The sequence below is a fragment of the Muntiacus reevesi genome, chromosome 2 (genome assembly GCF_963930625.1).
Source record: "Muntiacus reevesi chromosome 2, mMunRee1.1, whole genome shotgun sequence".
In the NCBI taxonomy this organism is placed as follows: domain Eukaryota; kingdom Metazoa; phylum Chordata; class Mammalia; order Artiodactyla; family Cervidae; genus Muntiacus; species Muntiacus reevesi.
The window spans coordinates 99,265,527-99,281,336 of NC_089250.1; the positions used below are offsets into that span (position 1 = coordinate 99,265,527).

At 39.5% G+C, this 15,810-nt stretch overlaps 1 protein-coding gene across 1 annotated transcript in view; it reads left to right on the plus strand.

The window, feature by feature from the left end:
- REEP3 (receptor accessory protein 3) overlaps positions 1 to 15,810 on the plus strand; it is a 97,942-nt gene that overhangs the window by 67,061 nt on the left and 15,071 nt on the right. Inside the window, exons 3-5 of the mRNA XM_065922423.1 lie at positions 8,346 to 8,422; positions 10,998 to 11,118; positions 11,299 to 11,412. Coding sequence (XP_065778495.1) covers positions 8,346 to 8,422; positions 10,998 to 11,118; positions 11,299 to 11,412 — 312 coding nt within the window. The remainder of the gene's footprint in view (positions 1 to 8,345; positions 8,423 to 10,997; positions 11,119 to 11,298; positions 11,413 to 15,810) is intronic.

Below are 15,810 nucleotides of genomic sequence, written 5' to 3' on the forward strand. Positions count from 1 at the left end.
TGTGGGGTCAAGTTCTTCATGCAGGGATCGAACCTGAGCCCCCGGCATTAGGAGCTCAGAGTCTTAGCCACTGGACCACCAGGAGGATTCCCCCCAATATTTCTGAGAGTCCCCTGGGGATATCTCAGGCAGAGTTTCTTAAAATGATGTTCCTCTTCTCCATTTCCAGGTCATTGTGGTGGCAGCATCCAGCAGTGCCAACCAGGGCATTAGCGTGTCACAGGTGGCCGCCAACAGCACTGTGACTGATGTCCACCTAAGTCTGGAACCATGGTTCTTTCAGTTCCCAGAGAGGTTAGATGATAACCTTTTATATTAGGGTAGGCTAAACTGCTGTAATTATAAGTAAACAGGAAAGTTGCTCACTCAATCGTGTCTGACTCTTTGCAACCCTTGGACTGTAGCCCGCTAGGCTCCTCTGTCCATGGAATTTCCCAAGCAAGAATACTGGAGTGGGTTGCCATTTCCTACTCCAGGGGATCTTCCCAACCCAAGGATCAAACCTACATCTCTTGCATCTCCTGCATTGGAGGCAGATTCTTAAGCTGAAACAAAAATGCAGTGGTGGGGGGAATATAAAAACATTTGTCTCTGGCATAACAGTCCAGGTTAGTGTTGACTTCATCAAGAAATGTTTCTCAAACAACCGTGTAAGAAGAAATGGGACTCTGCCCATCTGTAATATGTAGATTCCAAGGTTGCTCTGCTCCCTGCCCTCCCAGCCACAGGACAAGAGAAGAGCCTGTGGGGAGATACACTCAAAAGCCTCAGCTAATATTCTGGTGGCGGGAACTGGACACATGGCCCTATCTCTTTCAGAAATGGACCGAGCAGCACCAGCTCCGGCTGGGCAACTCCCCAGCCAGCCTCTGTTATTTGCCTTTTTATGCACAGCAAGCTGTCACCTCCACCCCTGTCCTGTTTCACCATCCTAGACCTTTCATTGTAGCCGCCTCTCTCTGACACCCAGAGAAGCCGAGGGCATCATTGGTCACAGAATCTATTCCATCTCTACCCTAGGCAGATCCCTATTCCATCCACATAAACAAATTTCATAAACCTTCACTACTCTTTTGAAATCCACTCTCCTTCCCACCATCCCCAGCGTTAAAGATGACCTGCCCTCCTACTGCAGAGTAAAGACAGAGGTCCTCACCTATGAACCACTTCAGCCTCTTCCCAACGTGGCCACTCTCCTTTTGGTTCTATCTCAGAGGAAGATGCACCCCAGCTTCTTTCTTGAGCTCACTCTTCTTTCTCATCTTATTCTTGTCTATCTCATACAGGATCGTGTTCCCATTAAGTATTCCTGCTTCCTCATAATTTGAATCTCATTATCTCTCCAGTAAAATGTTCAATCCTTGAGGCTATAAGCGTGCTTTCATTTAGCCTCATGCTATTTTTTATTCTCCCCATTTTTCTTTTTAAACCAGGCCTCAAAAGACTCCTTTATATTCAACTGTCATGTCTTTACTTCTTGCCTAAGCGTTTTGCAGTCTTTACAAAAAGGAGCACACTAAGCTCTGTGTAGTTCCATATTCATTCAACAATTCATACATTTATTGAGCTCCTTCTCTGCAGACAGAGGGTTGAGCAGAACAAAATAAAAGCTTTGTCCTCTTGGAATTTACATTTTAGTAAGGAAAGGCAAGGAAAACATTTCAGTATTTGTTAGATGTGTCTGTGATATGTGCTAAAGAGAAAAATAAGTCATGATAAGGGAGTTAGAAGGACATTGTTATTTTAAATGGGGTAGTGAAGAAAGGGCTCTCAGATAAATATTTGAGCAGAGACCTGAGGGAAGTGAGAAAGCTATCCACATGGATAACTGAGGGAAGAGCGTTTCAGACAATGAAACAGCAAGTACTAAGGCCCTGAGGCAGGAACATATCTGCACCCAGGAAGGATAGTAAAAGGGCCTGATGTGACTGGAGCAGAACAGGGGAAGGAGGGACGGAGCAGATGAGGCCAGAGAGGCAGCTGGAGCCGGAACCACAGGGCCTGGTGGCCAAGGTAAGAATTCTGATGGGGGCCAACAGAGGAGTTTCAGCAGAGGAATGACCATGTAGTCCAGTAGTCATGTCCGGATGTGAGAGTTGGGCCATGAAGAAGGCTGAGCGCCTAAGAACTGATGCTTTTGAACTGTGGTGTTGGAGAAGACTCTTGAGAGTCCCTTGGACAGCGAGGAGATCAAATCAGTCCATCCTAAAGGAAATCGGTCCTGAATATTCTTGGGAAGGATGGATGCTGAAGCTGAAGCTCCAATATTTTGGCCGCCTGATGTGACGAGCCAGCTCATTAGAAAAGACCCTGAAGCTGGGAAAGATTGAGGACAGGAGGAGAAGGGGGTGACAGAGCATGAGATGGTTGAATGGCATCATCGACTCAATGGACATGAATTTGAGCAAACTCCAGAAGGTGGTAAAAGACAGGGAAGTCTGGCGTGCTGCAGGTCATGGGTTCACAAAGAGTTGAACACGACTTAGTGACTGAGCAATAACAGTGACCTGCTCTTTAAGGAGAAACTCTGAGTGATGTACGCAAAAAGAGCCAGAAGAGCAGAATGATCCCTTAGGACACTGTGAGAATAATCTGGACAGAGCTGACCATCACCTGGATTGGTGAGGTGTCTGTGAAAGTGGCAAGGAATGATTTTGATTACTGATATATTTCTAAGAGTTGACAGGCTGTATAGTGCTGGGACCTACCACCTGCCCCTCCAGTGGAGCTTCTCCTCCACGTTCCACCTTTCTTTGCTTTGCTTTAGGGCCCAGGAGGCTGATCCATACAGGTTGCATCATTTCTGACTTCCCTTTGGGTTTGGCTCATGAGAGACTCCTGCGGAAAATCCGAAGTCTGGGTGAGCATGAGGTCAGAGGACGGTTTTCCCGGCCTCCTCCCTGCCACCAGGGGTTGCTGTGAGTGTCCACCTGCGACCACACCTTGATGGTTACCTTGTGTGGATGCCAGTAAACCTGTCCCTGTTCGCCCTTCTTCACACCTGGCGAGTAATGCCGGTTCCTGCAGTCGCCAGCTCAAGGGTGAACCACTATTCTTTATTGGTTTTCTTGAACTTCGCCCACAACTATATAAATAGTCCCTTTAATAAGCTTTCCTCAAACTCTTGTGCTCTTGATTCATACTGGGAACTAGGGCGTCTAACGCAGTAAAAACAGCAGAACATTTTGTTTATCACTGTTATTTACTTGTTTTTCTCTCCAATAAAATGTTAAATCCTTGAGGACAGAAGCTGTTATATTCCTGTTTCTAGTCCCATGACGTGAAGTAGGTAGAGCTTATTACAGCTGTATCAATGAGTTTTCTATGTAATGATCACACCTGAGTCCTTAGGAATTGTCTACATTATGTTTTAGTTGAAAGATGAATCAAAAGTAGGATATGTGTGTGTGTGTGTATATATCCATCTTAGTGCTCATAAGCTCCACCTTGTTGGATAATTCAATTCCCTGGGGTCAAAAAGACTTTAAAGAAAAAGTTGAGTAAAGCTTTTTGAGTTGAGTAAAGAAAAAGCTTTCTTCTTCTTTTCTTTTTTTTCTATACAGTATGCCCTTGTTGGTTATCCATTTTAAATATAGCAATGTGTACTGACCTTCCCAAGCTCCCTAATCGTCCCTTCCCCCCCCAGCCCCGGCACCCCTAAGTTCGTCTTCTAACTCTGTGAGTCTCTTTCTTCTGTATTATAATTAAGTTCATTTGTATCATTTCTTTCTAGAGTCCACATATAAGGGATGTCATAGGGCATTTCTCCTCCTCTGTCTGACTGACTCACTCAGGGTGACACTCTCTAGGTCTCCATGTTGCTGCAGATGGATCATTCCTCTGTCGATGGACATTTCATTTGCTCCCACATCTTCGCTATTGTAAACAATGCAGCAATGAACATTGGGGAGCATGAACATTGGATCATATTTTTCTCTGGATATATGCCAGGAGTGGGATTGCAGAGTCATATGGTAGCTCTATTTTTAGTTTTTTAAGGAACCGCCATACTGTTCTCCATAGTGACTGTACCAATTTACATTCCCACCAACAGTGTAGGAGGGTTCCCTTCTTGCCACACTCTCTCCACAATTTGTTTGTGAATTTTTTGAGTAGCTTTCTTAGCATTGGTATGTTGATTTTACCAATTGTTTCTCTACTGGAAAGAAATTGAATTTGTTCCCACTTTCTTAAGAACATAAATTTTTTTTCCTGTAACTTTAAAGGTGGATTATGATATATTACAGCTGCCTGTTAAGTTACTGACTTTTATTTGCATAACATTTTAATAGCATTTATTTCTATTAGATTTGGTTATATACAATCATGAGATTATCAGTTTGCATTGTTTTCCTACCAGTTTTTCGGTTTTAGTACTACATTTTGTTATTGATGTTTTCTGTCCATCTAAAGAATATTTTACCTTAACATATTTTTAATTATCATTTTGTGTCTTGCTATTTTCTTTCTTCCCTTCTTTTTGACCTTGACTTCATTCTGTTATTTTCTTTTGGCTAGACCTTAAAGAGTAGGCTGAACAGCCTTGAGGTATAGTTTTAATAAAAGGTTTGCTGAGTAATCATTTGGTGTAAAATCCCAACCAAATCCATTAATAGGAAAAAGAAAACAATATCTTTTCAAGGTTAACTTTCTTCATACTTGCTCACATGAATAACACACACTCACTGCACTCATTTAATTATTACCTCAATTCAACTATAGTTTAAGGTCCATATTTCTAATAAGGAAAACAAAAACTTACATAAATTTATGAGAGTAGATTGTCAAAGAATATAGTTGTTAAAGATAGATTAGAACCATGGAGTTTTGCTTATATAAAATTGAGCCAATACCTCAGGAAAATGACTAGGAATACACTATTGATTGTATAGTTTGTTATTATTTTTTAACTAAAAAAACAGAGCCTTCTTTCTCTTCTTTTTAAATTTTTGGCATCATTTAATATTCTCACAACCTAAATAAATATAGTCTTTTTTTTTAGAGATAAACATTATATATGTGAAAAAATTTATATATTTGGTGGGTTTTAAAATGAATTTGAGGAACTTCTCTGATGATCCAGTGGCTAAGACTCTGTGCTGTCAATGCAGTAGGCACAGGTTCTATCCTGGTCAAGGAACTAGATCCCACACGCTGCAACTAAGAGATCACATGGCAGAGCTAATACCCAGCGCAGCCAAAAATTAACAAATAAAAATAAATAAAATGAATTTGAAAACTGAACAAGTACTTGATTTCACTGAAGTCAGGGTGCTTTTGGAATTATGGGACTCTAGCAGCTCAAGTCTATTTGAGAACTAGTATTTCAGGGAGTATCACCACGCATTAACTACTCGTACCGTTCCTTTCACCTCTATTCAACTCTGTCAGGTAAATTATGACTATTTGTGGAGTGTTGTTTTTCATTCTTATCCATTTCGAAGATCACAGCCATAATGAGGGCTGTGAAACAGTAAAATGATGAAAATACGAAATAATGAAAAAATAACAAGCATTGACTTAAGTCATTTATTTTTCTGAAAGTTTCCTAAACTTCCTATGAGAGACCAGTTAACTTAAGCTGCCACTTTCCCAGGAAAGAAGGTGGTAAGGTTTACACTGAAATCCTTGTGCTGAGTTCAAGAGGGAGAGGGAGAGAAATGAAAAGATGGATCTGACAGCAACCTCTTGTTTGAAAATCTGCCTTTTCTGGCTTCATTGTAGACTATGGCCCTGTGCCCATTTCCCAGCTCAGCCTCTTGCACAACTTACTTATTTTGGCCCTCAGTAAAAGGAGAGGAGTTTGCTGTGTTATTTACTTTTGAACTCTGCCCCATGGAGCACTGGGATTTCTTAGAGTCTCCTCAAGAGTCCTACAGTGAGTAGAATGGAAGGACCAACAAGAGCAGGGTGTGTGTTTTTTTGTAATTGTTTTACAGTTGTTTTCAATAAAGACTCGTTTAGTTCAAAAAAACTTGATCACCTCCACGGTCCCTTCTAGCCCTATAAAAGTGCACTGTTTTGTTTCCAGGTTTTTCCCTTTCATTTCTTTTTGAGAGGATAACCTTAGTTGAAAGGTAAAAGTACTAAATTAATATTTGATTTGGAAAGGCTAAATGAATGAACTTGTGTGAGAGCTTCACTTTGCTTTTAAAAGAAGGGGGCAGCAAGAGAAAACACATAGGATTTTAACCCTGGATAAAAATCTCCATACTGGGACAAAAAGCTTGGAATTGGCAGCAGTGAGGGAGTAAAGTAACTCATGAAAAGTAAAAAACTGAAGAGAATATTTAGTCTTAACTTTTTTTTTTTAATTTGAGATGATGATCATAAATTGGTTTCATTGTATTTTAAATGTAGATAATGTGCTATTTTGGAGAAGGAAATGGCAACCCACTCCCGTGTTCTTGCCTGGAGAATCCCGGGGACGGGGGAGCCTGGTGGGCTGCAGTCTCTGGGGTCGCACAGAGTCGGACACGACTGAAGTGACTTAGCAGCAGCAATGTGCTATTTGCTTTGGGCAGTTTATTAAGCTCTTAAGTGAAGTAAATTGGGCTTCCCAGGTGGCTCAATGGTAAAGTGTCTGCCTGCAGTGTAAGAGACACGGGTTCAACCCCTGGGTTGGGAAGATGCCCTAAAGAAGGAAATGGGAACCCACTCCAGTATTCTTGCCTGGGAAATCCCATGGACAGAGGAGCCTGGCAGGCTACAGTCTGTGGGGTCACAACAAATCAGACACGACTGAGCAAGTACACACACACACACATACCCACAAGGTAAATTACTCTTCATGTGTCACAACACATTGTTTCAGAAGTTATTCGTGGCTGTTGTTAGTTGATTTGTCCAAACAGAAAACTGTTAAAGCTACCTGAGTTATAGTTTCATATTTATAAAATACCCAAAGAAGCATCTGTATTAAAACTAAATAGGTCAATTTTTTAATTAATTATAGAGACCTAATTTTTTTTTTCGGTCAACTTATTGTGATGAGAATAGGGAAGTAGTGGTTATTCTTGGACCTCACGTTCAGCAATTCCTCACATTCCTTTCTATACATGGTAAAATTGGATAATAGTACCAATTCGAGAACCAGGCAGCCTGGATTCAAATTCTGGCTAAATGAACTTGAATGAGTCATTTTACCTCTCTGTGCCACCAGTTCCTGATAGTTATATACTTATGTATAAATGTCGTGGGGGATAAGTGAATTAATATACGTGATGCTCTTAGCACAGCCTCCGGCCAATAGTCGGCATGATTTTTTGTGTTAGCTATAATTATATTATTGAGAAAGCAGAGATTTTAACCCTTAATGAAAATCCAACCTATGTGAGTGATAAAAGAGTCTGTGTGCTTAGGGAGGTGGAAAGGTATAAACTTGTGAGAATGAGTTCAAGAAAAATGAATATGGCACCATTCTGTGAGAAGGATTGCTACAGAGTCTCAGGGACCTTATAGGATGCTGTAGTCCAGACAAGAGGTAAAAATATCCGGAATTACTCTTTTAGTCCATTCAGACTGCTATAACATAGACAGGCTAGTTTATAAACAACAGAAATTTATTCTCACAGTTCAGGAGGCTAAGACGTCTAAGATCAAAACGCGGGTAGATTCTGCATTTGATGCGGGCCCTCTTCCTGGTTGATAGATGGCCGTCATTTTGCTGTGTCACCAATCACATTCGTGAGGACTCATGATCTAATAACCTCCCACATTTGGGGTTAGGATTTCAAAATACGAATTTTGAGGGAACACAAATATTTGGTCTATTGCATCGACTCTTACAGTATTAGAGTAGAAGGAAAAGGATATGTAAAAGATTACAGGCTTACATTTAGGGAAGGAGGAGGAAGATACTAACCTTAGACTTTCAAAGTGGGTGACTAGCATTATGGATGTAACAAATCCAGGATCAGTCTTTGGTTTCCAAAGACTGATATATTGAGAAATAAGGAATGCAAGATTTAAAAGACTAATAAAGATTAAATGTGGTCATATCATACTATATGGTTTCTATAATAATTAAACAGTTAATAGTCTTCATAAAGAAGCATGTAATAAGATCTTTTAAAGAATTTTCCTCTAGTTAAGAAAAATATGTCCTATTTTTTCATTTAGGTTCCTGCATTATACTGTATTAAGCCTAGAGGTTTGTTATCCTTCAATTCTTGTATCCCAGGACAACTGATGTGGTGATGTGAGGAAGTCAGACGTAACACCTGTTGGGAATTAAACCATCGCCTTCTTCATTTAATCCAGCATACTCTGTATGATATATATGACTATTCAGAGTCACAAATAATTTTGGTCTATTATTTCATAAGTATTTTTATTATTTGCAGGTTCGATGGATGATGTACTGGATTGTCTTTGCCCTGTATACTGTAATTGAAACAGTAGCAGATCAAACAGTAGCTTGGTAAGTTCTAGCATTGAAATATGTCCATAATGTAGACTTTTATCTGGTATCCTGAGTTCTTATCCTGCTCTTGCTGTTAACTAAGAGAATTTTTTTAATAAATGTTTTAAAATTTTATTTATTTGTTTGACTATGTCATGTCTTAGTTGCAGCATGTGAGATCTTTTTTGCATCGCGGGGCATCTTTCCTTGTGATGCACAGACTTCGTTGTTCTGTGACATGTGGGTGGGATCTTAGTTCCCCAAACAGGGATCAAACTCATGCCCCTGCAGTGCAAGGAGGATTCTTAACCACTGGACCACCAAGGAAGTCCATCCCTAACTAAATGAATTTCATCAGTCTACCTGATTATCCCTTGTATCATTTCCTTTACCTGGTTTCCCCACAAGGACATTACCTTCCTTATGGAATCCCCCACGTAAAGGCAGTTCATCCTCCCACCCACATGCCACTTCCTCCGACCCTTCTCCCACACACCTCCCAGGATCTCGGAACAGAGAAAACTTGGTTGTCATCTTTTTTCCACACTGATGACTTCAGACTATTTTTTCTTTATTAATATTTCCTAAGCAAACTCCCATTTGCTTCTGGTTTTAGCACTTCCCTCCCAAGGTAAAATACCTTTGGGAAGGTTTTTTTTTTTGTTTGCTTGTTTGTTTGTTTTTAAGTGACAGAACAGGTTCTAAACCATGCTAGGCATGCTAGGGCTCTTAAGTTTCCATGTTCTCTCTTTAAATGCATCTCTTTTTTTCTGGTTGAAAATGTACATGTATACAGTATTAAAAAGTAAACAAAGTAGAAAAAACTTGTCATGAGCAACGAAAGTCCAGAGACTCCCCTGTAACTGCACTGTGCGGAAACCCTTCATCATCTATACAGTAGTCAGTCCTCACTGCCCCCTGCCCACCTGTCTCATCAGAAGAGCCCAGATTTTTTATCATGTATCTTAGTCGTGCATAGACCACAGGATGCTTGTTCTCTTGTGCTGTATTACTTAACTTTTGCTATGGCTACAAGCAACCCTAAAAGCACAATGGGTTAAAAAACAAACATTCATTTCTTGCTCAGGGTACATGAAGACAAATAGTCAGTTGCCAGCCTTGCTGGGCTCAGCTCAGTTTTAAGTGTCTTCTTGTTCATGGACCAAGGCTGAAGAAACAGATATTCTCATGACAGGAAGTAAAAGTTGAAAGCAAGAGATTGGGGGGTGTTGAAGTGAGGGAGTCAAAGGACATTTAAAGCTTTTCTTTGCATTTAGCATATGTTGCACTCACATTCTGTTGCACAGAGCAGGTCATATGACTAAGCCCACAGTCCTTGCTTGAGGAAGTGTAGTCAGCCTATGTGAGAAGATGCTGAAAAACCCAAGTGGGAAGGGGCACGGGTGTATAACCCTATTTTCAGGTTACCACAATGAAAATTCCATTTTCCTTCCAAGTGAACAACTTAGGTTTGTCAAGTGCTGCAATTCTGGACAAATGAAATTGGAGGGGAACGTTTTCTGGGAGCTCTAAGAGAAGGAGATGTGCAAATGGGGTAACATTGCACACTTGGAGCTTATAAATGCTTAAAAACACACCTAACACTTGGGAGGTATGTCCTGCTAATGCCATGGCAGCTAGGCTCTGCAGACAGGGTGGGTGCACCTTACTGTCCTGGTTAAATGCTTTTAATGACCTCTGCCAAAAAGGTCCATCTTGTCAAGGCTGTGGTTTTTCCAGTAGTCATGTATGGATGTGAGAGTTGGACTATAAAGAAAGCTGAGCACTGAAGAATTGATGCTTTTGAACTGTGGTGTTGGAGAAGACTCTTGGACTGCAAGGAGATTCAACCAGTCCATCCTAAAGGAAATCAGTCCTAAATATTCATTGGAAGGACTAATGCTGAAGCTGAAACTCCAATACTTTGGCCATCTGATGCAAAGAACTGACTCATTGGAAAAGACCCTGCTGCTGGGAAAGATTGAAGGCCGGAGGAGAAGGGGACAACGGAGGAAGAGATGGTTGGATGGTATCACCGACTCAATGGGCATGAGTTTGAGTAAACTCCGGGAGTTGGTGATGGACAGGGAGGCCTGGCGTGTTGCAGTCCATGGGGTTGCAAAGAGTCGGACACGACTGAGCGACTGAACTGAACTGAATGACCTCTCTGAACTGCTCCAGTTAGTTTGGCAGCTTGTCTGCCTTTGCCTATAGAGAGCAATCTTGGAGCTTCCTTGGCTGTCCAGTGGTTAAGACGCTCCCTTCCAATGCAAGGGGTGCAGGTTTGATCCCTGGTCTAAGATCCAACATCCATGGAGGTGCAGCCCAAAAGTAAACAGTTTTTTTTAAAAATGTACATGAGTGGAACAACTTTCAACTAGAAGTTGTGAATCGCTGCAAGGGGACAGGCTGCTCTGATCTATATAATTAGTGATATTAATTTGTCAGCTCAAACTTAGTTGTTTTCCTGATCACAACTTCTTACCTGTGAAAGCGTAACACAATGACTGAACTTTAAAAAAAATTTTGTGTGATTTCCTCATTGTCTGTAGTTTATTTTCACCAGCATTCTTTTCAAATTTTTTCTTGTCAGGTTCCCCCTCTACTATGAGCTTAAGATTGCTTTTGTCATATGGCTACTCTCTCCTTATACCAGAGGAGCAAGTTTAATATATAGAAAATTCCTTCATCCACTACTTTCTTCAAAGGAAAGGGTAAGATGTATAAATTATTTCCACAAATCATTTGTTAGAAATGTGTTTCATCATCACATGTTGCATGCTATAAAATGAGTGAAACTATTATACTAGGGGGGAAAGTCCTAGTTTTCAGCTTCTTGACATTCTTTTTAAATAAAATTAATATCTATGGGCTTGATTTTTTTTTTTTTCCAGGAAATTGATGATTATATTGTCCAAGCTAAAGAACGAGGCTATGAAACTATGGTAAACTTTGGGCGGCAAGGTTTAAATTTAGCAGCTACTGCTGCCGTCACTGCAGCAGTGAAGGTAATTTTTTATTTACCTTTTTTTTAATCCAGTGTCACATTGCCAGTGAACAAAGTAGGGTGGCTTTTTATTTCAGATCATTATAAATTTTGGCACAAATTTACCTTCTGTTTATTTTTATAATATTAGAAAACAATAAGTAGACTATTTTAAAGATATTTTAACATGTCTCTATAATTGTTGGGTATTTTGAACTCTTAATTGATGACAGAATGAGAGATGGTAACAAAACATACTGGAAAAATGTCATTTTGTCATAATCTTCCTACTTTATAACCTTAAAATAGTTTTGAGTAAATAACCTTTAGTAAAGATGACCTTTCTTTCTCTGTCTTTGGTGTTTTTTTCCCTCTCTCTCTCCATGGCAATATCTTGGTAGGATTTCTGACTTACATCTGCACCCATACTTCAACCAATTTGAGGTAACTGATTATTCAAAATAAGGCATGAAAAATTTCTGTTCTTAAAACTTAAGATTTTACTTAGCCAATTACTAATGTCATGCATTGTGTTTTGCAAGCCAAATTATCAAAGGAATGCCTTCTGTGAAAATCCGCATTATGGCTTTTGGATTTCTTTGCATGTAGTAATTAGTGTGGTTGATTTTAAATCCCATGGCATTATTGGTTTTGGTGTGTAGTATGTGGAAAGAAAATAGGTTTCAGCTTCAGAAAGTTCTGAGTGTGACTTTCCAAATAACCATCAGCCTTCTACTTAACTTCTGCTTTGGGAGGATGGCAGGGAGGAGAAAATGAGGCAGAGGAGAACTAAAGTCCTTGTCTGCTGTATAAGAAAGTGGAGGTTTTAAAGTGGTTGTCTGCAGGGGGATGGAGAGAGGGGACCAAAGGTTTATTGCTTTCTTTGTTATAAAATTTAACATTATTTAACATCACAAATCAAGTACATGTTATTTATTTACACCCCCAAGAAGATGCTTTCTGAATTTTCCATACTTAAAAGCAACATTCAACCTGACTCTGTGGTGAAAAACTAAAGACTAAATTTCAACATCAAATATTGTTTAGGAATTTAGACATTATAGAGCACTGTTTTAGGAAACAGACGCACACAAATCTCATTTGCCCTCTTCACTTCAACACTTAAATATGGTTTATAATCCTACCTACTCTGTGAGACTCATATTGTAGCTGTTTTGTGGGATATTTATTTTATTTTGACTTACTACTTCCAACCTCTGCATGAGGAACCAGAAAGCCCAACTGTATTATCTTTCCTCATTCCTTCGTTTATTTTTATTTTATACATACTTTGCTTGCTGCCATCAGTATTTAACATCCTATATGTTTATTTAACAGATATTTAATGTATTGACCATCTAGGTATGTATTTAATGCCTACCACATGGTAGGTGCTTGGGATGTAGCAATGAACAAACAGATACAGTCCCTACCCTTTCAGGCCACTACTGTCAAGCTGAATGTCTGTATCCACTAGCTGAAAATTTTACCTCATCTTTGGTTGCTTAGAGCCTGCCCCTTGCCCTCCACTATTAAAAAAAAGCATTATCTAGTAATTCCCTGGTGGTCCAGTGGTGAGGATTCCATACTTTCACTGCAAGGGCCAGGGTTCAATCCCTGGTCAGGGAACTAAGATACCACAAGCCTCGGGGTGCAGACCAAAAAAATAAATAAAAAATAAAATAAGCATTATTTTACTGAAACACCTTTTTGTAGAAAGACTATAAAAATGATCCCATACCTATATTTCTCTAGCTTCTTTGTGATCTATTGCTTGTCTTTATTTATACATTTAACAAATTAAAATCACCTCAATCATCTCCCCACTTCAAAGGCAGGAAACAGCATAAAAATTTTCTAAGTTACCACTGCAAAACAAACCCACTGTAACTTGAATTCACTTTGGAACTCTCTCTTTTCGCTTGTGATCTTGTGATCCTTTTGTTGTCAAGTTCACTGTCTATAGTGAGCTTGATATGATGAGGCAACCCTCATCATTCTCCCGATGAGCAGAGGAATGTTGGCATCAACCATACTGGATTGTATTCATGAGAAATGGTCATTAAATATGCTGAACACAGCATAATGTTAACACTATTTGCCTCAAGTTTTACTGTGCCTGTTTTAAAGTAGGGGAAATTAGTTTTATCTCTGGAGATGTCAAGGAAAGGCAGCAACTGTGATGGAATAATCACTGAACCAGACATTTCCTACTGAAGAATAAATTGAAACTGAAATAGGAAATAGGTCAAGTTTAAGGAGAAACTGCAGGAAAGCTAACAGTAAGACTTGAGAATTATTAAACTTCTTTTTTTTTTTTACAATATATGGTTTGTTAAAAATATCTTTCAGGCTAAAAATACTGAACTCTCAGTGTGACCTTTAAAGACTGGCAATACCCCTGGCTAGGTTTCCCAAGTTGAATCGCCTGAGCATGTTAAAGATGAAACTAGGAAATCTAATCAGAACATTTATTACACCGTAAAGCAATTTTCTGAAAATGTTACTCAGTTCTCTGACCTCATTACCCGGCATCTGTTCACAAGGTCAGTGTCCAAGTTTATTTTGGCTGAGCAAAGCACAAACATATGAAGGAGCTTCAAGGATTTTGCTGAGGATGTTCAACGTCCCGTAGCTTTCACATGAGAAATGCCCGCGGCGTTTGTACAGACGAGCAACACTTCTGCTGAATGAAGGACAGACGAAGAAGAGAACTGTTAGTCGTGTTAAGCACCTCTTAGGATTTTCTCTAGCAGCCTTTTCTTGGTGAATTCTTTAGCAGATATTATTTTTTAAAGAAATCAATTATCACAGAAATGAGAGCCTTCAGTTAAAATTTCTGAAATCTTATTGACTGTAAATAATGACGGTTATGTCAGAAATCCTGACATCTTGCTGTCTGTTTTTATGGCTTTCTATTTGTGAACGAATTCGAGGAGATTCAGCTGCTTAGTATCATCTGTTTAAAAAAGAGAGCACTTCTTCAGACAATGGAGAAGATCATATTTTTTTTTCTCTGCAATCTAGGGAAGCACAATGTTATAATGAAAGTTGAATTTTGTAGCAGTTGAGTTGTCAGCATTTTTTAGCCCTGATTCTGTCACTAATTAGCCATGAGATTTAGGGCAGTCATCTGCACTGATCTCTCCAAGTATCCATGTTCTTACACGTAAAATGAAGGGGTAAAAACTGACTTCTAAAACTCCTACTCGAAAATGATGGTTCTCAACTGGGGGCAATTTTGGTAATGTCTGGAGAGATTTTGGGTTGTCACAACCGAGGCAGAGGTGCTGCTACTGGCATCTTAGGGAGAGGACAAGTATGCTGCTTCCAGAATGGCTTCTCAACACACAAAAAATTATCTAGACCAAAACAGTACTAATGCTGAGGTCAAGAAACCCTGCTCTGAAAGTATAGTAAGTCAGAAAAGGCTTAAAGGATATGTAAATGTGTACAGGTAATTTGGATGATGGGTTATAGATATCTTTCTCTTTTACATTTTTCTCTGTTACAAACATTCTTCAATAAATATATATTGCTTTCATCTTAAAACCACGAAAATATAGTACTCACTTAATGCAAATGCAGTCAATTCCATTCTCGGCTTGATCAGATTGTGTTAAATATCTATAAGGACAAGGCATTCCCCTAAAAACTGCAGACTATCCTTATTCTCCATTATAATGTAGTATGTCAAGGATCAACAAGAAATAGAGTTTAATGACTACTCATTATTGATCAGTGTCCTAAAAATTATTCCATAAAGAATTGTTTGTATGCTTATAAGATTACAAAGCACTCCTGATTATATTTTTTAATTCTTAATTTTAAAATTCTGTGAGGATAAGTTGAAGATTTTATACACAGGTGATGATAAGCACAGTAAATTCCTCTTATTTAAAACAAAATATGGGGCTTCACTGGTGGCTCAGCGGTAAAGAATCCACCTGCAGTACTGGAGATGCAGGTTCAATCTCTGGGTCAGGAAGATCCCCTGGAGTAGGAAATGACAACCCACTCTAATATTCTTGCTTGGGAAATCCCATGGACAGAGGGGCCTAGCAGGCTATAGTCCATAGGGTTGCAAAAGTCCATGGACACAGCTGAATGACTAAACAACAACACAGTAATTTTAATATAATATTTAACCAGGAAACAAAGTACTTAAACAAAGCAGAATGGTTGGGTATAAAGAGGTTAGAATTAGTCATACATCATGGTCCGTTTTTACAGATGCCATACATAGACTTGGATACTTGAGTAGACATGCAAATTTTCAGCTATCAGTGAGCTTCTGTGTGGGGCCAGCTTGGGAAGCTGCTTGTCGGCTAAAGCATTCTTTCCAGAGCTTGGACCCAGCCCTCCCACCCAGCCAGCCTTACCTCATTCTTAGTTTCTTAAATAGATGTTTTGGGCTCAT